Raw genomic sequence first — 27,085 nt, forward strand, 5'->3', positions numbered from 1 at the left:
GAATCTTAACTATTCTATTCATGAGGCTTATCGGTCGATAATCCTTTGTAGTGCAATTCGACCCTTTTTTTGGAATGAGTGTGATGAATGAATAATTAATCCTTTCCAAACTCGTTGCGGTCGTAGAAGCTCTGAAAGAACTTGGTTAAATCAGCTTTGAAGATATTCCAGTATCGTTTATAAAAGGCAAATGAGAATTCATCGGGGCCTGGGGATTTTTGAGAAGCCATTTGGAAAATAGCATATTTTATTTCTTCTTCCTCGAAGGGTGCATCCAGTTCATGCAAATGTACCAGTCCTTCAGGGTACAGAGTTTTCCAATCCGCGGTTATGCAGGATTGTGCTGAGTTTCTAAGAAGTTTCAGGTAGTAGCTACGAAAGCAATCATGTATTTCCTGATGGTTTGTTACTATTTTTTCATCAGACACAATTTCAGAAATAAAGATTCTTCCTCTTCCTGTTGCTGCCCCATATATGAAAGAACCTGATATTACGATCACCACTGTCAAGCCACCGGATATGTGAACGTTGCTTCCATAATATAGCTCTTCTGGTTCTAATAGATGGTGAAGCCTCTTTCTTGCCATTATGTTTCCTACTTTAGACTGATTGCAGACTATGAGCTTGGCTCTAATTGATCGGAGCTTCCGGACAATGGTTGTAGTTGCATTGTTAGAGCTTGATTCCATTTTCCACCAAGATTGGATCATTTCGTCAAACCCTGCAATGGTGATCCAAAAGTTTTCCAAACGAAATGGTTTACTGAGAAAGGGATACATTGTGCACAGATGGTGGGCCGTAAGAGAAGGAGAGGGTGATCAGAAGTGGACCGGACCGATGGTATGAGGTTGGCCAGAGGAAACTTGTTGAGCCAATCAGTAGAAATGAAACAATGACCTAATTTTGCCGATCAGTAGAGCTTTTAAAAATAGAATTTTTAAAAAATAAAAATTTTAAAAATAAAAATTTTATAAAAAAATTATTTACTATTTGATAATCATATTTATAAAATATTTTAAAATTTTAAGATATATTTGATAATTAAAATAAAAAAAAAATATTTTTGATATGATAAAATGATGATAAAAAATATAGCATGATATTATATAGTGAAGAATAATACAATATAATATTATATACTATAATGTATAAAAATATTATTATATTATATAATATTATTATCATATAATGTAACATAATATTTTAATATAATATAATATCATTATAATTATAATATCATTTATAATATAATATAATGGTTATAATCTAATCTAATAATAGATTATAATATAATATAACATATTACATTATTGTAAAATAATTATATTACATTATATTATTATCCTATAATAATATTATAACAGATTATCTTATATATTTATAAAGTAAATATTATTATATTTTAAAGCATTATTTTATTGTATAATATTATTATCATATAATGTATTCTGTAATATAATATAATATTATTCCATAATATAATAATATTATTTTTGTGATGTAATATATAATGTGAAATAATATAATGGATTATATATTATTAAATATTGTTATACAAAATTATATTTTTATAATATAATAATATTATAACAGATTATATATGTTATATGTTATAATCTATCATAATATTAATTATTATTATATTATATTATATTCATAGTATAATAATATAATATGATATAATATAATATATAATTATTAGATTTGTTAGTGGATAATTTGATCATTAAAAAAATTTATTTAAATCAAAACAGCTTTCTGATATTAGTCAGAAAGTATTTTTGGAGGAAGTTTCAAAATGGAGCTTTTTCCAAATAGACCTTTTCACCTTTCTAATAAAATCAAAATAATTTTTTAATTTTTTATCAAATATTATTGTACCATTCAAAAATACTTTTCGAAGATAAGAAAGTATTTTTTTTTTACTCCAAAAGCTTCGCCGAATAGGACCTAAGAAAGTGCATACTGATCCAATACATAGAGCTTGTAGTGAGATAATTATAATTTTGTTGATGAAGCAAAATGGAACTTTGAAGCAGTTTTCCCACTTAGCAAGTGCTGTAATAAATGTGTTGAGAATGCCCAGCTGATTGTGAGGTTCTCATGAAAAATATTAGACGTCAGAAAGTTCTGCATCCAAATTTCTGAACAAAGCCAACCACAAAAAGAGTTTGTACCAAGAATTCAGATCCTAATGGGATGTCTTGTGAGATATTGGAACAGAGTGCCATCCGATATGTTGGGATAGAACCATCGGGCCATCATCCTAATATCCCAATTGGCACATCTTAAAAAAAAAAAATTTTTGTGCACCACAGACGGTATAGAAAATCCAACGTGAAATACATTATCTCATCCGATTGATCCACATAGTCTCCACTTTTCAATGCGTATTTAATACCTGTAGATCATTTTTTCATTTAAAAATTTTGCATGATAAAAATATCTTTACTCTTCGGTTATGACACCCCTTCACAAAAATTATGACATCCCTTCAAAAAACTTATGATAGCCTTGCCTTTTGAAAAAAATTATAACACCCTTTTTAAAAATTATGACACCCTTCATAACAATTATGACGCCCCGATACTAAACAAAAAATCGAAGGCAGGTGTCATAATTTTTTTGAAGGGTGTCATAATTTTTAACAAAAGATGTTGTAACTTTTAAGCAAAGACGTCATTATTTTTTCCAAAGAGCAAGGGCGTCATAATTTTTTGAAAGAGTATCATAATTTTTTTGAAAGTTTGTCATAATCAAAGGACAGAAATATTTTCATCATACAAAATCTTTAAATGAAGAAGATGATCTATAAAAGTTAAATATATATTTGAAAGTAGTGACTATGTGGACCAATCGGATAAAGCGATGCACACTATATCAAATTTTCTACACCACACGACGCACAAAAAATTTCTGCATCTTAAAATATCCACTTATCTCACGTTCCCTTCCATCCATCAAAAAACTGGGAGAGCTCCCTTCTATAGAATTTAAAATCTTAGTTTGCGCCATGATACGGTAAGAGGTGATATAAAATAGATAAAAAAGCTATGCCATGCAGCATTATTTCAAAGTTGCACAGAAGTTTATTTTACCCAATTTTGGATTTGAATCAGGTTGATAGACTTCAATATGACATTCAGTTTTGATGTCATAAGGCTTTGCCCATACTGGGTGACAAGGGAAGAGATGGTGCGAACAAGTTGAAACACCGCAATCACCTGGCGTCTGTATTAACATCCACCACAGGTATCCATACATTTGGATTGTCACACAAACGAAAGACCTCTTCTCCTCTTCTAGCCATAGAATTCACATTTCAATTGTGTTCCTGTGTCTCCGTGTCTTCGTAATTAAAAAACTCGGACACGCTGCAATTCATAGGTGGTTGTTCCAAGATTATTATGACTATTATTTGAAACCTTATTATGAACATAACAGACACTGATGCAGTCATCACTCACCTTCTCATATCTGCTTTACCTCTATTTGGATAGCGAGACTGGTTGGCAAATACAGACCGCTGTTTAACAAACTGATGAACCCAAAGTTGGGCTAAAAAATAGAAGGGAAAGTTGTCATAGATTGGACATGCACCCAACCCAGCACAATCAAACAGGAGAATGATAGCACCCATCCACTAAATTCAAGCACCGGCTTTTATCTTCTACCACTAAATTCTCAGTCCCAACACCTAGCAATACATTTGTCATAATTTAAAACCTTTACACGATCTGTAGGGCATAAAAGTATCACACATGCAGCATATGATGTCGAGGGGACTAGTACAGGTAAACTGACAAACCTAAATTCTATTAGTTGCACAAATTAAAAGACCACTTGAAAGTTATTGCCCGCAAATAGGGAAAAAAAAAAAAAATCATATGTGAATTTACCGACAGAAGTGAGGTTTAAAGGTTCAAGCTTGTGAATGGTATCATAGTTCTGTCGAGCTTTGGCATCATAATGTCACAATCAACCCTGAAAGATGAAAACATACCTCATCCCTTTTTGGTTGTTGTTTCCAGCGACTAACAGAACAAAAGAACAGAGCAGCAAATCACACCATACAAACGAAGAGGCCTCTAAGACCTGCAATAGTCAGGGAGGCGGGAAATCAAAAAGAATATAAATAATTTGAGATAAAATAACAATCATAATTACACCATTATGCTTAAAAATATTAAGCTATCATGATACATGAGCTATTGCCTATATATGTTAATGTCATATAGTGACAATTAAAGCATTTACATCTGTTATAGGCTCTTTACCCCGCGTCCCCCACCCCTCCCCAACAAAACCAAAACCAAGAAAAAAGGGTTATAGGCAGTTCATTCATTTATATAGAACTCCTTGACATCCAGGCACAACAGTTCAACTCTTCGTCAAATGAGATTGAAGCAGGATCCTGTCAAACTATGTTGAAGGACAGACTTTTTTAAATGCAGCAACCCCTTGGTTCAATACATTACATTCCTGATAAACATAACATATAAGTAAATTAATAAGCAAATGATAAAAATGAGGAATAGTTAGACTCAAGCAGGATCCAGTCAAACTTCGTCGAATAAAAGAAAGTTTACAAATGCTGCAGCCCTATCAGTCAATGCATTATGTTCTCGATAGATATGACATATAGACCGATGCCAAGCAAATCCACGAGCAACTGATTCTGCGCAATAGCTTTAGGTAGACAAAAATGAGGGATAGCTGAGGATTATCACAACCAATCGCCTTGATCATGATTCTCTAGATTAATCCTCAAAAGGCATCTCAAACATGCCTGGGACAACAGTATAATTCTGGCGTTAGCTGATTTGGTAACAGTATCTCCAATATCTACTTCCCGCTTCAGCTTAACACTGCTCATAACCTTGCAAAGTTGAGTGCTTTTCCTTCCAAAACTAATGCCACATCTTACTTCTCAATCTGGTTATGATGAAACGTGTCATTCCTTTTTCTTTCTTCATTTTGGTGTAAAATCTCAACGCTCATTGGCATCAATTGCTTTAGTCCTGCCCGATGCTTCTATTCATTTCATCGTGAACTTCAGCTTGATGTCTAACACCTTGACATTGTTTGCATTAGGTAAATTAGAAAGGTTCACAGCCCAGCGCAAGCAACAGGAATTCCTGTTCCTAGACCATGACTTGAATTATACAAAATCCTTTGTTTTCCATTCATGTACCTCTGACCAACCACCAACATTCCTCTGATGGTTTCCCAAGTTGGAGTCATATAGTTGAAGCTGCTGTCTTACCCAAGGAGGATCATCTGGACGAAGCCACAAGCATTCACGAGTGTCCTTGTGTTTAAAATCTGGGTATCCTGAGTTTGGCTTGCATTGCCTGTTGTCCCACCATTCATATGGATTAGCAAAGAACACTTGCCACAATTGAAGAGGGTCACCATACTCCTCATGATTTGATGCACCTAACTCAAGCAGAAGAGATTAGTCAGACAACCAATAAACAATATCAGTAGATGAACAGAATGATGAGATTGCACTTTCTTAATTGAATACATCTGAAATTCAAGAACAGTATGTCCGTATAGTTCTGGAAAAGGACTAGCAAAGTACCATAAATTAAGAACCATGGACTAACCTGAGGTGGACCCCCTTGATTCTTCTTCCTCTGAACTCTTAAGCATATGAGAAGTTTCATTTTGATTGTTTTGTTTAACATAATTCAAATCATTAACATAGATCTGCACTGAAAGAATATTTAGAATAAATCAAAAAAGCACAGGAGAGGGGGAATCATAAACAATTAAAATATAGAAAATGATACAAGAAAAATGAAAAGATCAACATAAATTTTTGCTAAAGCTGATCAGCATGCAAATCAATATCCTATTCCTATCCATCTGCCTAACCAGATTTTCTCAATCTGAGAAATGACATAAACACTAGTTGAGCTTTGACAACTTACAAAAAATTGTGATACAATAAAACAAAATACCAGTAAATCAAGATGCGATGAAGAGGCAACACACACTGCTAAATAATCATATTATAATTGTTAGATATATGCCCTAGAAGCTAATCGGACTGACACATTAATTCTTTTTAGAACATAATTTCGTACTTGATCTAATTAATTAGGACAATTAATTTTCATTCATGTAATGTATGTATCCATGAATCGTCCAAAAAATTAATAAAATGATGATACATATTCTCGAGAGTTGAGAATTTCAGATGTGTTATTGATGGTTGATTCCTAAATTGCCCTTGATCGATCAATCATCACAAGGACGGTGATTGATCCGATTAGATTGGTACACGAATCGCTTCCCTTTGGATAGATGAGTCTCGAGTCTACAATATGAGGACACTGAAGCGAGAGTGTAGGTCTTTATTAGAAAATAAAGATACCAAACGTGATCAACACGAGAAGTCACTTGAATATCTACTCACTCATCAATGACTCTCTCAATGCTGTAGCAGTGTGACTAGTTCTTTGACCTGCGATGCCTCAGCTATTCACAATGGAATTACTGTAATTTAACTGTACATACACTTGGTTTCTAGCCATTCGGATCCTTGCAGTACAAATTAGCTACAGTAGATTCGTTATAGTAAGGTACGTACCTAGATAGGATCTATCGATCTTAGTAGAAAAAGAGAAGTCCTATATGATTCATAAGACTGAGTTCAGAAGATTTTGGTCAGGACAAAATGAATGATGGAAAAGTATTTCCATAATTTTTACATAAAAACTCAAGTCAAATAAAACTTACATATGACAGATGATGAGGTTTGACAAATTTTTCATAACCTCCATTTTGTCGGAACTTACGATAGAACTGTATCACACGATAACTATACCTAGAGATTCATTCCTCTGTTCTACTGGATTGCCACCACATACTGCTAGGTGTCACTAGTAGATTGTGGGACCAAAGAGAATTATTTTGATGGTTAATAATTCTCAATTGATGAGTTGAAATTGTTCCAATCCATTGAAAGAAGTTTCAATGATATTTTGATGCAGATCAAATATATCTCACTATCAGACAGAATAGAATCCACAGGGTCACACACAAAAGAGATCCTGACTGATCGAATTATTGAATTATGATTTTGAATCGCAAAAGAATTTAATTATTAATATGATTGATGATTAGACTAGTTTGTAAAAGTTACATGGAGGACTTGCTAAGAGTAAATTAAAAGAGGACTAATTTGCAATTGTTGCTAGATTATTTGATTTAATCAAATAATGTGGTTGAGTCCTAATCAAATTAAATTAGGATTTAATTTAATTAGACTTGGTTTGAGTTTGAATTGGATTGAATTTCATAATTCCAAAACGGTTTTGGACTCAATTAAGTTTTGACTTATTTGGAAATCCAAATCAATTTGGATTCAAACCCAAACCTTGTTGGACTTGGACCAAGTGTTTGACTTGGTCCAAGCAAGCCTCACGCCCTAAAATAATTCACGCCAACAGAGGATTATCATGATTTTTCTTTTGGTTTGTGCTTGGAGAAAGGAGGCGCACAAGGAGGGGCGGCAACTCTAACCCTAAAGGAGTCTAAGCATTGGGATTTAAGAGGGGCGTGTCTCCTCATGTGTGATTTGATTTTAATATGGAAGTGGAGCGCAAAAAAAAATGGATGGCACCTCACGAGATGAGGCGTATCTCCAAGAGTCCAAGTTCTCATAGACTCTCTCCAAAAACCCTAACTAACCCTAATGAGATTAGGCTTAGGCGTTGGTTTAAAAGGAGAAAAATAGGAGGGGCGCCTCCATATGAGATTAGAAGAGAGGTTAATGTGAAACTAAGATGGGCGTGTAAGAAGAAAGGATAGGAGGGAGGATGCGCTTGGTGATAGGCGTGAAGAGTTCACACAGACATAAGGTGAAGAGTTCCATACGTTCAAGTGTTGAACGCCCTCTTCCTCTTCTCCACAGATGTCTAAGAGTTGGACAAAAAAAAAAATTTGATCTCTCGATTCCTTCTCTCCCAGATTCAATCTAAGAGTTGGACGAAAAAAAAAAAGAGATTTGATCTCTTGTCTCCTCTAGATCTTCTTTCCTCTTGAGAAGAGAAAAGGAAAAAGAAATCAGATTAGATCTGATTTTTTGCTCCTATAGATCTCTTTGGTTCCTTTACGAAAAGAATCAAAAAGGAGAAAATATTCAATAATCCAAAGAGCGATCACTACAAAGGAGCTAGCACCTCGATGAGATCGGGATCTCCTGATCAAATCAGCCTCAAATGGATATCCGCAGAGGCCAGATACTTGTGCGGCTTCAACGGACCTTGAAGACATCCATGGATCATCGGATCGTAACTTCAACGAAACTTGAAGACATCCACGGATCATTGGATCGCAGTGAAGATCTACTCACGCAAAGGTAAAAATCAAATTTTTATTTTGCATAGATCTTAATCTTGTACATATGATGATGTCTGATTTTATATTGAGATATGATCTCTATACTAAATTAGATTAGATCTAATTAAAGATTAATTTTAACATCATTCTAATATAAGGTTGCACTAACATAACAGTAAAACGTTATGTTGTATGGTTATCCTAGAATGATGTTGCAAATAGTTTTTGAAATTTCTCTTCCGCTATGTTTAATTTTTAAAATTTCTGTATGCAACCGAAAACCCATGTGATGGATTTCCTAATAGTGGTATCAGAGCCATCTCATTATTGCAAGATTAAGATCTAAATTTCAGATCTGAAAATTATTTTCAAAACTGAAATTAGGAATGCTTGAGAAAAGGAGATGGATTTCAAGATCTGAAAATTCTATTTCATGATCTAAAATATGAATGGTTGAAATTCATGCGATGAATATCATGATCTAAAAATCTATTTTCAGATCTGAAATTCAGATTGTTTGATGTTCATGCATTGTTTTCAAGATCTGAAAATCTATTTTCAAGATCTGAAAATCTGACTTCTTATGTTCATGCATCTAAAATTCTGTATCTAATTTTCATGTGATCTGAATTTTATTAGATCTGAAGTTTATCTTTATTATATGTTCATGCATGAGATGATGTTCATAAATAGAGATTCATCTTGATGTGATCTATGATGATATGGATTCTTTCAAATTAATGTAATTTAATTGAACATAAGATTATGCTTTATAACTCAATCTTGGATCATCCTGAAATAAGATTGTCCTGGCATAGCCCGTTATGCTGTAAAATTGTCTTAGGGTGAAAAGAGATTGATACGTAAACATCATAAAAAATTTAACATGAACATAAGGACTATATAATAGTTATGCGAGTGTTTTTCATGGATACATATAGCGATCTCTATGAATCACTGCAAACCCTTGGAGTAAGGTTGTATTATGAATACACATCTAATTGGTTTGCAATTTTGCAATCTGTGGCGGCGAAAACTAATGGGCTAAAATAATTTAGAATTGATTGATCGATTGATGTCTAAGGCAAGCGATAAAATGATGGTTATTTAATTAGGACATTGCTTATACACCGGGAGCCTCCCACCAATCTTGAACTTATCTGACCAATTTGGTCGATTAAGTTTTTTTTGGGTACTGAGTGTTGAGTTCACTACACATTTTGCATTTGCACCATGGTTCATGTCTTGGTGAACCAAATGAGGATCGTTCAATTAGATCATTAATAACTGTAGATTTACATAAGATATAAATTAAAATAGTTAAAGGAAGAGATCTAAATTAAATCTTCTCGCACATATTAAGTCGAGCAGTCTTCCACTATTGTAGATGTACAAACGTCCTACTGGCGTTGACTATTTTCGGCTGGATACAGTGGTTCAGTTATATCGAGAAGGTGCAACCACTCTATTAGCATGAGATGCTGCAGGGTAAAGATGAGGTTAGACCTAATATCTGTCAGATGAGGGATCCAATGACAGCTTTGCCCTTGCATTGAACGATGGATCTGATTTAACTAAGAAATGAGGTTAATATCTGTCAGATGAGGTCTACATGACTTAAGGACCGGTTACCGCTGTAACATGCTTGAGAAGCATTGGACAAGAGTTGTCCACTCATTGATTAACACATCCCAATAACTGTTAGGTGAGACTGTGTCAATCGATGAGACCGCAGTACCCACTTGAAATCTTAATCGCGAAAGACTTTCATTTCTCTATCCGAGTATAAGAAACTCGAAGAAATAGTGGGAGGCATTTGTTTTAAAAAATCATAGAACAAATTTTTAAGATCAAGTGCGAATATCTAACTAGAATCCTTATTCTCTGAAAAAATAAGATATCAGCTTCCAATCCTCTAGCTCATCAACCAATTGATTAACCGAACAAGTTACAAAGACTGGCTTAGGAACCAAAAAAAAGAATTTTAGATTCCAAAAAGTTAAGTTAATTTCATACCAAGATATCCCGATGTTACCAAACCATCCGACAATTGACCAAAGAGCAATCAGTTCATAATTATTGTTTAACAATGATCAAAGATTTGGATAAGCTTGAGAAGTTTGACCATGCAGAAAAAATTGAGAATAGATTTGATCCTACAATTTCTTACTAGTTCATATGGACAGTTTATAGTAAACTACTATATGAATTAGATCGATTGCATCTTGATTAAATTGTTAAACATGTTGGTGACAACCAACAGGACTTTGAAGAGTTCAAGGGGCAGAATTCTCGCTGTGGAGTGGACTTTACTTCCAAGAGGTCGACTTAGAAGTTCGTGAAGAAACATAAATCTGAGAGCTAGCCAAAGGAAGCTTCTAAGAAGACGGCTAACTCTATGATGTTGACAGCCATTAAAAAGGAACTGTCCTGTATACCTGAAGAGCCTAAAGAAAAAAAATGGGACATGCCTTCAGAAGGCATATTCGATCTGCTCAATATTGGTATCTGAGTAGATAGTGAGTGCCGTAAGATCTGAAAGATCCAAAGATGAGATGAACACGAAGTATATGTGGTACCTCAAATTTGATCATGTTGGAGAGGACAGAATAAACAAATTGGAATGGTATGAGCTTTTAGGCTCATTGACTCTCGAGTTGTTTTCAATTTGTAAATTCTGCCTTCAAGAAAAGATAGCCAAACTACCCTTCGTAGGACATGAGGAGAGAACCACTGAGATATTTATCCTGGCACATACTGATGTGTGGTCCAATTTGATATGCAAGCTATGGGTGGTTATCTTTACTTCATTATTTTTATCGATGACTTTTCATGATATGGTACATATATGAGACACAAATCAGAAGTCTTCAAAAGTTCAAAAAATTCATATATGAGATAAGTAAACTAGAAAATCTTTAAGATTCTTCGATAAGATCGAAGAGATGTATACCTTAGTGGAAGTTTCTAAATCCATTTCAAAAAAACCGATATAGTCTCACAATGGAATCTTCCTGATGTACCTCAACGCAACAAGGTGTCGGAAAGAAAAAAAGGGACCCTATTTGATATGATCTAATCCATAATGAACATCACTATTTTTTTTTTATTTCTTTGAGGATAAGCTTTACTACTAAATAGTTTCCTCTAAGGTTGCGTTTGGTAGCTGGCAATCTATCCACATTGCCAGCAATTTAAACTGAGCCCACCGGATAACTATGTTTGGTATTTACTTTTAATGGTAATCTATCTTGTATTAGTGATCTGGATTACCTCTCATCAAGCAATCCAGATTGCCTGAGAAATAAATGGCTATCCAGATTATCGATGATGTGGTAATCGAATAATAATTATTTCAGACAAAATTGCCCCTGCCCTTTTCTCTTCCATGAGAGCAAAACCCACGCGCCCCCTTCCCTTCTCTCCTCCCACGCGCCCGCTTCCCTTCTCTCCTCCCACGCCGTCGGTAAGCTGCCCTCACACCTCCGGGAAGATCGCCGCCCCACATCACCTCCGGGGAGATCGCCGTCGTTCTAGCCATCGCCGGTGACTGGTAAGAAATTCTTTTTCGTATAAAACCTCCCCCCTTCCCCTCCGCCGCCATCCTCAGCACCCTCTCCCACCCCTCTCGGCCCCCCCATCCTCCCAGGTGCCCCCCCCGACCATCTCCCCCACCGGTAACATTTTTTTTTTCTATACAAAACTTGCCCCCCCAACCCCTCCATCACCGTTCTCTTAGGGGCCCCCCTTCCCTCCGCCACCATCCTCTCAGGACCCCCCTCCCCTCCGCCGTAACATGCCCCTCAGCGCCACCCGACCCCCCTCAACACGCTTCCATTCCTGTCTCCTCTCCCTTCATCTTATCCAACCTCCTCTATTCCCTCATTAATTTTAAATTTTATATTAGTTTAACATATAATTTGCTGAAATATTTACTAAAATTTATTAAAATATATTACTGAAAAATATGTTATTTTTTTTATCATAATACTCTGATTTAGATAGATCGGCTGTCAGAAGAGTTGCTTCCAAAATTAGCATCTATCATTGCAATGTACATCAACCTTCATAGAGCCATTGTTTCGTTAACTGGTATATTGCATACATATTGTGTTAATTTATTGATTAGGAGAAGTAACAAGAAAAAAAAGATTGATCTTGGTGAGTATGATAGACACAAGATTAGGAAAATTAGTTTAAGAAAGATTGTATTTGATTCTGAGCTGGCATGTAAAGAAAATACACACATGGATAGAAAAAGTTTCCATGTATTATGTGATATGTTACAAAATACTGGAAGATTGTCGAGTACTAAAAATATGTGTTGAGAAGATGGTTGCTATATTTTTACATATATGTGCTCACCATGCTAAGAATAGAGTCATTAAAAGATAGTTTGTAAGGAGTGGTGAGACAATTAGTAGACAATTCACAGCTGTGCTGAAGTCAATTCTTCTTTGAAATGAAATATTGCTCAAAAAATCAGAGCCCATTCCTAATAACTCAACTGACTACAGATGAAAATGGTTCTAGGTAATTTTTCTAATTATGCGGATAAACATTATATTACTTTTAAATTATTTAAGAAATATTTTATATTAACATAATAATAATAATATTTTTTTATTATAGAATTGTCTAGGTGCCTTAGATGGGGATATACATTAGATGCACTGTCGTTGACATTAACAAGCCTAGGTATAGAACAAAAAAAGGTGAAATAGCTATGAATATTTTGGGAGTTTGTAATCAGGATATGCAATTCATCTATATTTTACCTGGTTGGGAAGGATCAGCTGCAGATGATAGAGTACTAAGAGATGCGTTATCAAGAAGAAGAGATTTAAAAGTACCACAAAGTAATAGTTCTGATTATTTCAAACTTGTTTTTATTTATATATTAAATTTATTTTCTAACAAGATTTTTACTTATGTTAGGTTTTTATTACTTGTGTGATGCTGGATATACAAATGGAGAAGGATTTTTAACTCCATATAGGGGTCAACGATATCATTTGAATGATTGGAGACAAAATCATCAACCGACAACACCATAAGAATATTTTAACTATAGGCATTCATCTGCTAGAAATGTCATCGAGAGATGCTTCAGTTTTCTTAAAATGAGGTAGGCGATTCTTAGAGAGAAGTCATTTTATCCAGTAAAAACATAAGCAAGAATCGTTAGTACGTGTGCTCTTCTTCATAACCATATTAGAAGAGAAATGTCAATTGATCCAATAGAACATGAGATGCCTGATGTCCTCCTAACAGAAGAAAATAGCAATGAAGGAGAAATGGTTGATCACGTTGTGAGTACAAATGCTTGAAATCAATTTAGGGATGACTTGATGCAAAAAATGTGGGACCAATCCAGAGCTTGAAGAAATTTTCAATACTATTGCAAATTTTGCTATATATTACTATTTTATGTATTCGAATCTTTCTTTAAAATGAACCTCGTTGCAAATTTAATATGGATGCTTATTACTGTTATCTTCGGATTATTTATCTTTATTCAACTTATTATTGTTGTTATTTAAACTTGCAATATGAACATATATTGTCTTTTGTATTAAATAATGTCTTTTAGATATGAATGCTTCTTCAAGTCAAAAGAGAAATCAGGGGAAGAAGCATCAGTGGAATGCGGAACAAGATACTATACTAATTGGATGTCTGCTCGATTTGAAGAATGATCTTTTGTGGAGGGGAGGTGGCAATTTCAAGATCGGGTTCTTACCTCAATTGGAGAAGATGATGGCAAACAAGAAACCTAATTGTAGCATCAAGGCTCATCCACACATTCATTCAAGGTTCAAATTGTTGAAACAACAATATGGTGCTATTTATGATATATTGAACACATCAGGATTTGGACGGGATAATACAAAAAAATGTATTACTTGTGATCAAGATGTATGGGACAACTGGGTCAAGGTAAATGCACCACATATTAATTAATTTTTCATTCTTATTTAATTTTTGATGCTTTAGGTATAGTTTGCTCAATTTATATTGGTTCATTGTGATAGAGTCATCCTCAAGCATCTGGTCTTCGGAACAAACCATTTTTACACTTGGAGGAATTCTTGATCATATTTGGAAAAGATTGTGCAACAGGTCAGAGGGCTAAGGATTCTGCAGATGCAGCTAATGAAATCTTTACAGAAGCAATGAATAATGAAGAGGTCCAGTTTGTAGATCCTACTGGATTTGAGATTAACAACTCCATTCCCCAAACTCCTACTGGACATATTCAACAGAGTGCTTCTTCATCAAGATCAAAAAAAAGGAAGGTTTCTAATGAGGAAGAAGTTGCTCTTACAGGCACTTTGATTGAAACTGTAAACAATCTTGGTGTAATGTGTCAAAGTTCAAGTAAAGGTATTGATAAATTGGCAGATTGTTTCCAGTTCCTTGCAAATGATCAAGAGATGAAGAAGAAGATTTTTGAGGCAATAGCTAAGATTGAAGATTTGGAGCTGCATGAGTCGTTGATAGTTAAAGCTGGATTGATAATTGCTCGTGATAGTGCAAGTACTTACTTTTTTTCATTACCTCAGTGGTTGAGAAAATATCATGTATTATATGTTCTTGGTTTGAATCCTAGTTAGTATATTTATGTTGCTAGTTGTGGTTGTTTGGTTGGTTTATCTGTGATACTTTGGTATGAACATTTGGTTAGCTAGCGGATAGTTTTATTAGTAGTTTTGGATTTGAACATACCAACTTTTATATTGTGTAGTTGTTCTAATAAACTACAAATACTTTTTGCTGAGATAATTGGGAGTATTTTGAAATTTCAAAAGATGATATTTATATTATGTTACTGTTCAGATTGTTGTTAGATTGTTTATATTATGTTAGTATTCAGTTTGTTATTGGATTGTTGTTGGATTGTACGCAATGCTGATACGGGCAGCATGTAAAATTTGGCAAGGAATACTACCTGCTTTCAATCATGGTTGCCTTTCTAGATATGAAATCTTAAAAGAAAAAAAATTTTTTGATCACAGATATTAATTGTCAAATAGTTACAAAATCTAAAGTAAGTTATTGACAAAGTCATTACAAATAATGAGCACTACAGCATAAAGTCAAATATTCAATCACTATAAAACATTAAAATCACAAAATTTTGGAAATTTGATGTTACATTACTGGTAATCTGATTGTCATACCAAACACAGTAATCAATATTACTGCAATATTACCTGTGTATACCAAACACAATAATTAAAATTACTGGCAATTTAATCAGTGGCAATCTATCTTGCAGGCAATCCACATTACCTTTCAGGATTGCCTGGCGATGTACCAAACGCAACCTAAGTTTATTCCTATCATGCCGTATGAGATGCGGCATGATGAGGATATCCGGCCCATGTCAAGCAACAGCAGACGTACAAATTAGAGATTAGATCTATGAGAGCTCGTTTCTAAGGTATTCTAAAGAGTTTAGGGGATAGTACTTTTACTTCCCAAAGGATTATAATGTGATTGTGATCTGACATGCTATATTTTTGAAAAAATAGTTTATCCAATATGAAAACAGTGGGAGAATAATTAAGCTCAAAGAGAAAATCTCTGAAAAGCAATGAACCATAGAACCTATAAAACCTATTCATATCGAGCCAGTACATGTACCTCCACTTCGAAGGTCGAGTAAAATCTCTCATCCTACTGAAAGATACTTAGATATTCTAATAGAAGATGTAGAGAAAATATTCCTCATAGGAGAGAAAACATGGAGATCCCGAAAACTACTATGAGACGATATCAGACATCGATTCTGAAAATTGGTTAAATGTAATGAAGTCAAATATTGACTCAATGCATTCTGATCAATTTTGGACCTTAGTAGATCCACCAACAGGTATAGTACCTATTGGATTCAAATAAATCTACAACAGAAGAAAGAGATGTAAAGATAGAGACCTTTAAAGCATGCATCTCGAAATTGAAATATTCGATGCGATCAAATAGATTGATCTCAGCAAAAACGAGGAAACATAAGTTTATAAAAGGATCAGTAGGAGCGTTGTTACATTCCTCGTATTGTATGTGGATGACATCCTCCTGATTAGAAATTATATTCCTATGCTGATCTTGGTGAAAAATTTTAGTTGTCTAAAGAAATTCTCAATAAGAGACCTTTGAAAAACATCTTATATAGATCTATAAGATAGATCTAAGAGGATACTAAGCCTTTCATAGAAGATGCACATAGAGGAAGTACTGAAGGGGTTCAGCATGAAAACTTCAAAAGGAGTTTCTACCCTTTAGGCATGAGATTGATATCTCTGAAAGATGTGTCCCAACATATTTGTGGAGATACAGTACATGAGCTGGATCCCTTATGCTTCAACTATAGAAAATCTCATGTATGCCATGCTATATACACAGACTGATATATCTATTGCTGTAAGTGTCATGAGCAAATATTAGTTAAATCCAGATTGAGAGTACTGGATAGCTGTGAAAATATTTCTAAGTACTTGAGAAGCACTTAGGATATGTTCACGATCTTTAGAGAAGAAAAATTGAGGATACTAGGATTTATAGATTCAGACTTTATGTTTGATGTTGATGATAGAGAGTCTACATCATGATGCATTCTCTTATGCAATAATGATTCAATAAATTGAAAGAGTTTCAAACAACTGATCATTGTAAATTCTAGAAGCCACATATATATCATTGTTTATGATGTAATTAGAGAAGCCTTCTGGTTAAAAAGAATTTATTGCAGAACTGGATGTAATATCATCAAATGACACAACACTGTATTGCGACAATATAGGCACCATAGCTCTAGCTAAGGAGCCTAGGTCTCACCAGAATTTCTAACACATAAGAGCGATAATTTTAATTATTCACGACTATTTCGAGAATCACAGAGTACACCCCACGAAAATGTGGCAGGATCACTATCTAAATTGTCTGACCAGTAGAAGACCGAAGCACATCTTGAAAAGATAAGGCTTAAATCTATGACATATTGGCTTTAGTGTAAGTGAGAGATTGTTAGTTATATATCCTAGAAGCCAATTGGACTGACACATTAATTTTTTCTAAAACATAATTTTGTACTTGATCTAATTAATTAGGATAGTTAATTTCAATTCATGTAGTGTATGTGTCCATGAATCATCCAGAAAATTAATAAGATGATGACGTATTCTCAAGAGTTGAAAATTTGAAACATGTGTCATTGATGGTTGATTCCTAAATTGCAATCGATCGATGGATCATCACGGAGACGGTAAATGATCCGATTAGATTGATGCACGGATCGCTTTCCTTTGGATAGACGAGTCTCAAATCTATAATATGATGACACTAAAGCGAGAATGCAGATACTTGTTAGAGAATAAAGATATCGAACATGACCAACACGAGAAGTCACTTGGATGTCTACTCATTCGTCAGTGACTCTCTCGATGCTGTAGTGGTGTGACTAGTTTTTTGATTTACGGTGCCTCGACTATTTACAATGGGATTACTGTAGTTTGACTGCATACACACTTGGTCTCTAGCCATTCGAATCCTTGCGATACAGATTGGCTGCAGTAGATTTATTAGAGTAGGATGTGCACCTAGATGGGATTCATCGATGTTGATAAAAAAAGAGAAGTCCTATGTGATTTATGAGACTGAGTTGAAAAGACGTTGGCCAAGATAGAGTGAATGATGAAAAAATATTTCTATAGTTTTTATATAAGAACTCAAGTCGAATAAATCTTACATATGACAGGTGATGAAGTCTAACGAATTTTTCATAACCTTCGTCTTATCGGAACTCACGATAGAAGAACTGAATCACACGATAACTACACCTAGAGGTTCATTCTTTTTGTTCTGCTATATTGCCACTACATACTGCTAGGTATCACTAATGAATTGTGAGACCAAAGATAATTATTTTGATGGTCAATAATTCTCAATTAGTGAGTTAGAATTGTTTTAATCCATTGAAAAAACTTTCAATGATATTTTGATGCAGATCAAAATATATCTCATTACCAAATATAATAGAATATACAAGATCACACACAAAAGAGGTCCTCATTGATCAGATTGTTGAATTGCGATTTCAAATCGCAAAAAGATTCAATTATCAATACAATTGATGATTGGACTAATTTGTAAAAATTACATGAAGGACTTACTAAGAGTTAGTAAGTTAAAGAAGAACTAATTTATAATTGTTGCTAGATTATTTGATTTGATCAAATAATGGGGGTGAGTCCTAATCAAATTAAATTAGGATTTAATTTGATTAGACTGGGTCTAAGTTTGAATTAGATTGGATTTCATAAATCCAAAATGGTTTTGGACTCAATTAAGTTTTGACTTATTTGTAAATCCAAATCAGTTTGGATTCAAACCCAAACCTTGTTGGACTTGGACCAAGTGTTTGACTTGGTCCAAGCAAGCCTCATGCCCTAAAATAATTCACGCCAAGAGAGGATTATCATGATTTTTCTTTTGGTTTGTGCGTGGAGAAAGGAGGCACACAAGGATGGGCGGCAACTCTATCTCCTAGAGTCCTAATCCTCTGGGACTCTATCCTAACTAATCCTAAAGGAGTCTAGGTGTTGGGAATTAAAAGGGGTGCACCTCCTCATGTGTGATCTAATTTTAACGTAGAAGTGGAGTGCAACAAAAAAAAAAAGGATGGCACCTCATGAGATGAGGCATATCTCCAAGAGTCCAAGTTCTCATGAACTCTCTCCAAAAACCCTAACTAACCCTAATGAGATTACGCTTAGGCGTTGGTTTAAAAGGAGAAAAAAAGGCCACCTCCATACGAGATTAGAAGAGAGGTTAATGTGAAACTAAGATGGGCATGTAAGAAAGAAAGGATAGGAGGGAGGATGCGCTTGGTGATAGGCATGAAGAGTTCACACATGCATGGGGTGGGGGTGCAAAAGGGTTTGACGCCTCATCTCTCTCTCCCTCTCTCTCTTCCGCACGTTCAAGTGTTGGATGCCCTCTTCCTCTTCCTTTTCTCCACAAATGTCCAAGAGTTGGACAAAAGAAAGGAGATTTGATCTCTTGATTCCTTCTCCAGATTCAATCCAAGAGTTTGACGAAAAAGAAAGAAAAGAGATTTGATCTCATCTCCTTCTCTAGATCTTCTTCTTTTCTCCTGAGAAGAAAAAGAAAAAAAAATAGATTAGATCTGATTTCTTGCTCCTACAAATCTCTTTGATTTCTTTGAGAAGAGAATCAAAAGAAAGAAAAGATTCGACAATCCAAAGAGCGATCTCTATAAAGAAGCTAATATCCCGATAAAATCGGGATCTCCTGATCAGATCAGCCTCGAGTGGATATCTGTAGAGGCCAGACACTTGTGCGGCTTCAACAAACCTTGATGACATCCATGGATCATCGGATCATGGCTTCAACATATCCTTGGGTCATCAAATCGCAGTGAAGATCTCCCTACGTAAAGGTAAAAATCAATTTTTTATTTTGCATTGATCTTAATCTTGTACATATGATGATGTCTGATTTTATATTGAGATATGATTTCTATGCATTCTAAATTAAATTAGATCTAATTAAAAATTAATTTTAACATCGTTCTGACATAAAATTGTCCTAGTATAACAGTGAAACATTATGTTGTATAGTTATTCTAAAATAATGTTGAAAATAATTTTTGAAATTTCTCTTCCACTGCATTTTATTTTTGAAATTTTTGCATACAATCGAAAACCTATGTGATGGATTTCCTAACAATAATATTTAGAAACTCCGAGAGTTTGCATTTATTATAGCCTAAGAACTAAAGACAAGAGTTAAGTTGAATTATCCACATTTACTGACTATTAGAGCAAGAAATTTGCTTAAAGTAATAGGAATTTCTGAATGCAATTACCTCCTGATTGAAAATGTACTCAATCAGACAACTACAATAAGATATGAAGGAAAAGTTAAAGTATATGAACCTTGAAAACGGTTTCCCGAATTCCACTTGTATTGACCTTTTCATAAGAACCTAATGGACCATGAACATAAATAAAATCATTTGGTTTCAAATGTCTGAGTGATATTTCTGCTAACTTGTTCCACATCGCCAGCAATATCCTGCACCAATGTTGCCCATGGTAAGCAACAAAGCGATCAACAGAAAGTTTATCCAAAAGCAATCAACAGGAACAGAGAAAAGGAAAGGTTCAGAAGCCTAGAAGCACCTCATATGAAGGGGTTGATGTTATGACAATTGCAAAATTAAAATCAATAATACATTTTTCATTTTTTTGAAAAAACCAGAAAAGGTCAAACAAAATGATAATTATAACCAGGATAATGAATTATGCTATCACACAAGGTCAAGCAAGCAAAAATTGCACCTTAATATGCAGAAGAAATACCAAGGCAACTCAAAGAATAGATCAGAGCCTCCAGCTTTTTAAAAATAACAATAAACAACAACAACTTCTTAGAGGATGCCTCAGATAGTGATCCAAAAGAATCATTTTTGGAAAAGTTGATGGCAGGCCATGTCCCATTTCTGTTGGATCCTGTTAATGTATCAAACGATGACACACTAAATTTTTTAAAACTTTGCTTGATCATCTCCCAAGAGTACTTAAACATTACAAACAGTTGAACATTCTGAGCTAAGGTGTGCCAAGAAAAGGGCATGGCATAATAACTAGAGGACCCGTTGCCAATGACAATCAGGAGTGTGAGAGAGTGGCTGAAGGTGTAGGAAAGGAATACTTTAGAAACACTTTTAGTAATGAAGTGTTCCAGAAGTGTGTGCTGGTTCAAGATCCCAGGAAGATTCTGAAGAGGGTGTTTGACCCAGATAGAAGATTCCAGCTAATTGGATATACTAATTCAAGCACATAGAACCAAGAAGCATCCTTACATAACCATCGGCTCTTCCAACCACACCTTACTCATGGGACCTGTTAGGTATAAAATACCCCCAGCCGAAGTTCATAAGAGGCCAACTCTCCCGAGATCCCTCCGACTTAGTACGGCATTTTTTCCGGATTTCTCCGACAGCCGAATTTCCGAGCTGGTGCGATGCTTTTCTAAACTCCCCCAACTGTCTGAGCTATGATAACGCCCTTTCGAACTTCTCCAACGACGAACTTCTTCAGTTGTCCACCGGACTGCTTCAAATGCTCTCCGGGCTTCACTATCTACCGACCTTCTACAATGATCGACCGTTCTCCGGACCTCTTCCAGATCTCTTCTAGCCATGATAGATTCTAATCCGAATTTCCCAGACTTCGTCCACGGCCGAACTTCCCCAAGGACAGATTTCTACAGCAACCCGACTCCACCCATATTTCTACGGCGGTCGACCGCCTTTCTGATTTCATCCGAGCTCCTATGGGAGCCGGACCTCTGCCCCGAATTCTTATTGCAGGTAGACTTCATCCGAGCCCCTACTACAAACGGTCTACTCCGAACTCCCACCACAAATGGTCTACTCCGAGCTTCTATTACAAGCGACCTACTCCGAATTTCTACTACGAACGGTCTACTCCGAACTCCTACAGCGGGCTGTCTACCCCAAACGTCTACTGTAAGCAAATTCCATTCGAGCCTCTACTATGAACAAAATTTTTTCGAACTTCCGTTACAGGTAGACCTCAGCCGAGCTACTCCGTGGCGAGGGGATTCCGGACGAACTTCTACAACGGGACACTACTCCGATTTTCCACGACGACTGGTCCTCGCCCGAGCTCCTACAACAAACGGCCCCCTTTCGACCACTCGCGAGAACCGGATCCCGTCCGAACTCCTCCAGTGGATAGATTCCGGACGAGCTTCTACGACGGACGAGCTCCAGCAGCTGGGTCCCTGCGATGGCCGATCGCCCTCGATGTCTGCCGAGCCTCCCCAGCACTATCCGAAGTCCATCGCCGACCGACCTCCTACCGAGCTCCCCGTAAAACCGGGCTTCCCCAGCAGACGATCTTCGGATGAGTCTCCACATCAGATAAATCCCAGACGGACTCCCCTAGCGATCGGACTTCTATGGACTCCGCCAACAGAAAATCTCCATCCGAGCTCCTGTGGCAGGCGACCCCCGCCTGAAACGTCGGCGACCTCGGGACATCCGAGCCTCTCCCAAAACGACGATGTGAAGAGCCCTTCTGCTCCATCAGGCATCCCAGCCGAGCTTCAACCGACGGATCCAAACTCTCTGACAAGCCACGACAAGAGCCGCCACCCTGCTCCACTCTCTGCAACGGATTCCACGCAGCTCCACCACTCTCTAGCAAGTCACGACAACGGACACCACTTCACTCTCCGCAGCGAGCTCCACGTGGCCCTGGACGACCTCTGACGCCACTACTCTCCGTAACAAACTCCGCACGTCTCTGAACGGTCCACTACCAGACGGTTACAAACGTCGCTATCAATCTGTTACGCCCTCCGCCTATAAAAAGGGGCCCCAGATACGTTATTCTCTAAGCTCTAATCTCTATCTCAAAACTCTGCTAAAATTCTCATTCGAGCACTCCATTCTTGTTGAGGCAGAGAACTGACTTGAGCGTCGGAGGGTCTTGCCGGAGCACCCCCAACTCCAGTTTAGACTTTCTTTGCAGGTCCCGACGGCGGCCGTGGTCATCCCAGCTCCAGCTTCTCCGACGCCGGCAGATTTTTGCACCAACAGAATTGACGCTAGAGGAAGGGCCTGTCTTCGCAGTACCCTTGTTCTTAAAGGAGTGCTCAACGGGACTGATTCCGGTCATCTTCTCCGACATCCTCTTCTCCTTTCTCTACTAAATCTTCGCCCAATGCCTCCCTGCAGAGCATCCACCAGGCGATCCACGGCCTCTGCGGCCAGATCTCAGGCTCCGGCCTCACCTCCAGTCTCCCAGGCTCCTCCGACGATGGCGGTCGGCGCGGAGCAATTCGACCTGCTGGTTCAGCAGGTCAGAGGCCTCGCCGAAGCAGTGCAGACCATGCAACAGCAACAACAGCCGCAGACGTCGGTGCGATTGGAGAGAACGTCGCCGGAATTCCAAAATCCGACGGTTGGACGGGCCACTTGGGCCAGTCGCCCCATCTTTCCCGGAAAGACAAATCCGAGGGTGGAGAGCCCTCAGTCCGATCACGATTCTACTCCTGGAAGATCTCTACCTCCATTCTACCCGAAGACCCTCGAGACCCGCAGTCGAGAGGACTTCCTGGATCGAAGGCTCCAGGAGATGAACCGGCGGATCGAGGAACTCCGCCACGCTCCCCCGCTTATGGTAAAGACATTTGTAATGACCCTCCCTTCTCTCAAATGAACATGCAGGAACCGATCCCGCCAAACTTCAAGCTCCCTCAATTCGAAAGCTACGACGGGACCTCAGACCCAGTCGACCACCTGGAAGCCTTCCGGACAATGATGCTGCTCCATAGCGCGTCGGACGCCATCCTGTGCCGAGCTTTTTCATCCACCCTGAAGGGAGCAGCAAGGAACTGGTACTCGGCATTGAAGCCGTGTACTATTTTTTTCTTTGATCAGATGAGCCACCAGTTTGCGGCTCATTTTGTTAGCAGCCGACGTCCCCGGAGGGGTTCGGAGTCCCTCATCAACATCAAGCAGAGGGAGGGGGAGTCCATCCGGGCTTACGTCAACCGTTTCAACGTCGCCACGTTGGAATCCGGAACTTGGACCAATCGGTCGCAATGGCTGCTTTGAAAGGCGGCCTTCAAAAGAACGACCTTCTATTCTCCCTGGAAAAGAAGTATCCTAAGAATTTTGCCGATTTGTTGGCTCGGGCCGAAGGATATGCCCGAGCAGAAGAAGCCTTCAAGATGAAGGACGAGGAGACCGCGAGAGAGCGGCAAGCGGGGGACTCGAGCAAGCCCGCAATCAAAAAAGGACCGAGTGAAGCTCGGCCACATTCTCGAACTCCTCCCGGACATAGGCACGTCCGGACTCCCTCCCGAACTCGTAAACAGAGAAGCCCGGACCGTTGAGTTCGGCGAGGCTCTCCTCCCAAAAGATTCCACAGCTATGCCCCTCTCAACGCATCGAAAATTCAAGTACTGATGGAGGTTAGGGAGCAGCTCCCAAGGCCGGAGAGGATGCGCTCGCACTCCGGAAAGCGCAACCCGAACAAATTCTGCCTCTATCATCGTGACCACAGCCACGATACGGAGGAATGTATTCAGCTCCGAGACGAGATCGAGGAGCTCATCAGACGAGATCGGCTCGACAGGTTCATTCGACCCCGACCTGAAGGAAGAGAAGATCGGCCTAGGACACTGCCACAGCCAGAATCGCCAAGGAGGGAGGAGCAGCCAGAAGATCGGCCTTCAATTGGGATTATCAACTCCGTCTCAGGGGGACCCCCGACGGGGAGCAGACCTTCCGCGGCTATAGGGTTTAAAAAATCTACGAATGTATTACCAACAACTTTGCCCTGAATGAAAATTCTTTTCATATTCGCGTATTTTTTTTTTCTTTTGGTATGAGCTTATAACGACAGAAAATAACTCCCCCATACAAACGAAATTAAGTGCGTTAGGAACAGGAGGAGAACCTCGTCCTAACATGAGCAAAGTCGAAGGCCCAATTTCTTAAAGATCGGATGGGGAAAGAGGCCCTTACAACGGTCCTTATGTGCCCCCACAGCCTTGTTAGGAACAGGAGGAGAACCTCGTCCTAACATGAGCAAAGTCAAAAACCCGATTTCTTAAAGACCGGATGGGGGGAGAGGCCCTTACAACGGCCCTTATGTGCCCCCACAGCCTTGTTAGGAACAGGAGGAGAACCTCGTCCTAACATGAGCAAAGTCGAAGGCCCGATTTTTTAAAGACCGGATGGGAGGAGAGGCCCTTACAACGGCCCTTATGTGCCCCCACGGCCTTGTTAGGAACAGGAGGAGAACCTCGTCCTAACATGAGCAAAGTCGAAGGTCCAATTTCTTAAAGACCGGATTGGGGGAGAGGCCCTTACAACGGCCCTTATGTACCCCCACAGCCCTGTTAGGAACAGGAGGAGAACCTCGTCCTAACATGAGCAAAGTCGAAGGCCCGGTTTCTTAAAGACCGGATGGAGGGAGAGGCCCTTACAACGGCCCTTATGTGCCCCCGCAGCCTTGTTAGGAACAGGAGGAGAACCTCGTCCTAATACGAGCTGAAGCCGGCTGTCGGGAACAAGATGAGGACCTCGTCCCGACGCAAGCAAAGACTCGATTGATCGACAAAGAGGAAAGCTTCCCCAATGACTCCTCTACACTCACGATCCCGTCAAGAGCAGAGGGAAGACCCTCACTCAAACACAGAAGAAAGGGGGAAGCGAAAAGAAAAAAGCGACGAACTACACCAGCGATAGGTAAGAAACGAACTACATCAAAAGCACAAGGGACCTTGTCTCGACGGAAGAGAAAACCCCTGTCGAAAATCTCTGGTCCCTAAAGGCAAATCGACACGACAATGGCCAAGAACCTTCAAACTGCGTCGGCATCGAACAAGACGGAAGACAAAAAAAGTTCAGCAAACGACGACTCAAAGCAAGAACCGACGAGGGATTACGAACTCCATCGGCGCAGAACAAGACATAAGACAAATGGAGTTTGGTAAACAACCATTTAATACCAGAATAGACAAGGTAACAGATAATTTCATTTCCATTTCATTGGTGAAGTACTCATTACAAAGCCTTAAAGGCCAAAAAAACAAAAAGATAAGGAAGAAGAAAAGGAAAAGAGGCTCTAAGGAAGCTCAGTTTCTTCCGATTTCGAGCTCTCGGTTCCAGCCCCCGCTATGGATTGTCTCAAATTTTCGACTTCCTCTTCTAGCTCCATCTTTTTCAGCAGCATATCCTAGAACATCCGGTGGAATCGCCGGCGCTCGTCCTCCGACTCTCGAAGCCTCCTCAAGACCTCGGACTCCGCCTCGGCGGTCCTTGACTGCCTGCTGCTCGTGGACTAGCTGAACTTTCAGCCACCGTACTTCGACTTCCTCCCGCCCAAGGGCTACAGACAGTTCCGCCATAGTCCCCCTCAAGGAGCAAAACTCATCAGAACCTTGTGCAGGGACAAGCTGGACTCTCTCGGACAACCGCCTTTGAAGGCGGGCAACTTCGTCAGTCGCCGTCTGGAGCCTCCTTCGGTAGTCCTCTACTTGTCTGCTCCAGCCGACCCGGTGGGTGTCGTAAGTCGCCTTGGCATCCCGCAGCTGTTTTTGAAGGTCGGAGAACCTCTTTGACCAATCTTGATCGCGGTCAATCCGGACTGTGAGCCGGGACAAGCTTCCTTCCAGTCGGTCGATCTTCTCCCGTGCGACCGCCAGCTCGACTTTAAGGGAGCTGATCTTGGAAGCCTGAGTCCACGATCGATCGCTGGCACGTTTTCGGAGTTCCTCAAGCTCCATGATGAAGTCGGCTTTCCTTTTGGTGTATTCCATGAGATTTTTCCTGTGGAGGTCCCGAAATCGAGTAGCCTCCGCGGTGACCTCTAAATGGCTCTCCTTCAGTCGGCGGAGTTTGTCTTCCAGTTTTTTGGATTTCCTTGTCAACTGACGAACTTCCTTTTGAAGGTCTCGTATCATCGACTTCAAGGGAATACCCTCCGGCAGGAGAAGAGCTTCGGTAGGACACTGTCGTTAGAGGACAAGAGCGCCACGACTCAAATTAATGCCAGAAGATAAAAAGAAGGAAAAGGATACAAAAAAAAAAGAGGGGAGGGATCCTCCGTAAAGATAAATCCGGCTTCATTGATCAAATAAACTTCAAATACAAGAG

At 38.5% G+C, this 27,085-nt stretch overlaps 1 protein-coding gene across 5 annotated transcripts in view; it reads right to left on the bottom strand.

The window, feature by feature from the left end:
• Nucleotides 1-3,015: 3,015 nt before the first annotated feature.
• The window catches only part of LOC105059998 (protein OSB1, mitochondrial), a 29,417-nt gene continuing 5,347 nt past the window's right edge, over nt 3,016-27,085 (bottom strand). The window contains exons 2-7 of one of the 5 annotated variants that reach the window (XR_012142195.1): nt 20,319-20,457; nt 5,613-5,715; nt 5,267-5,439; nt 4,004-4,095; nt 3,468-3,697; nt 3,019-3,374 (exon numbers count right to left, since the gene is read on the bottom strand). Coding sequence is in view for 3 of the 5 variants with exons in the window: in XM_073259764.1 (XP_073115865.1) it covers nt 3,979-4,095; nt 5,195-5,439; nt 5,613-5,715; nt 20,319-20,457 (604 nt within the window). In the remaining 2 variants the exon portion in view is untranslated. The other 4 variants (XR_012142194.1, XM_073259765.1, XM_073259766.1 and 1 more) reach the window with 4 other exon arrangements.

The sequence above is a fragment of the Elaeis guineensis genome, chromosome 6 (assembly GCF_000442705.2).
Source record: "Elaeis guineensis isolate ETL-2024a chromosome 6, EG11, whole genome shotgun sequence".
Classification (NCBI taxonomy): domain Eukaryota; kingdom Viridiplantae; phylum Streptophyta; class Magnoliopsida; order Arecales; family Arecaceae; genus Elaeis; species Elaeis guineensis.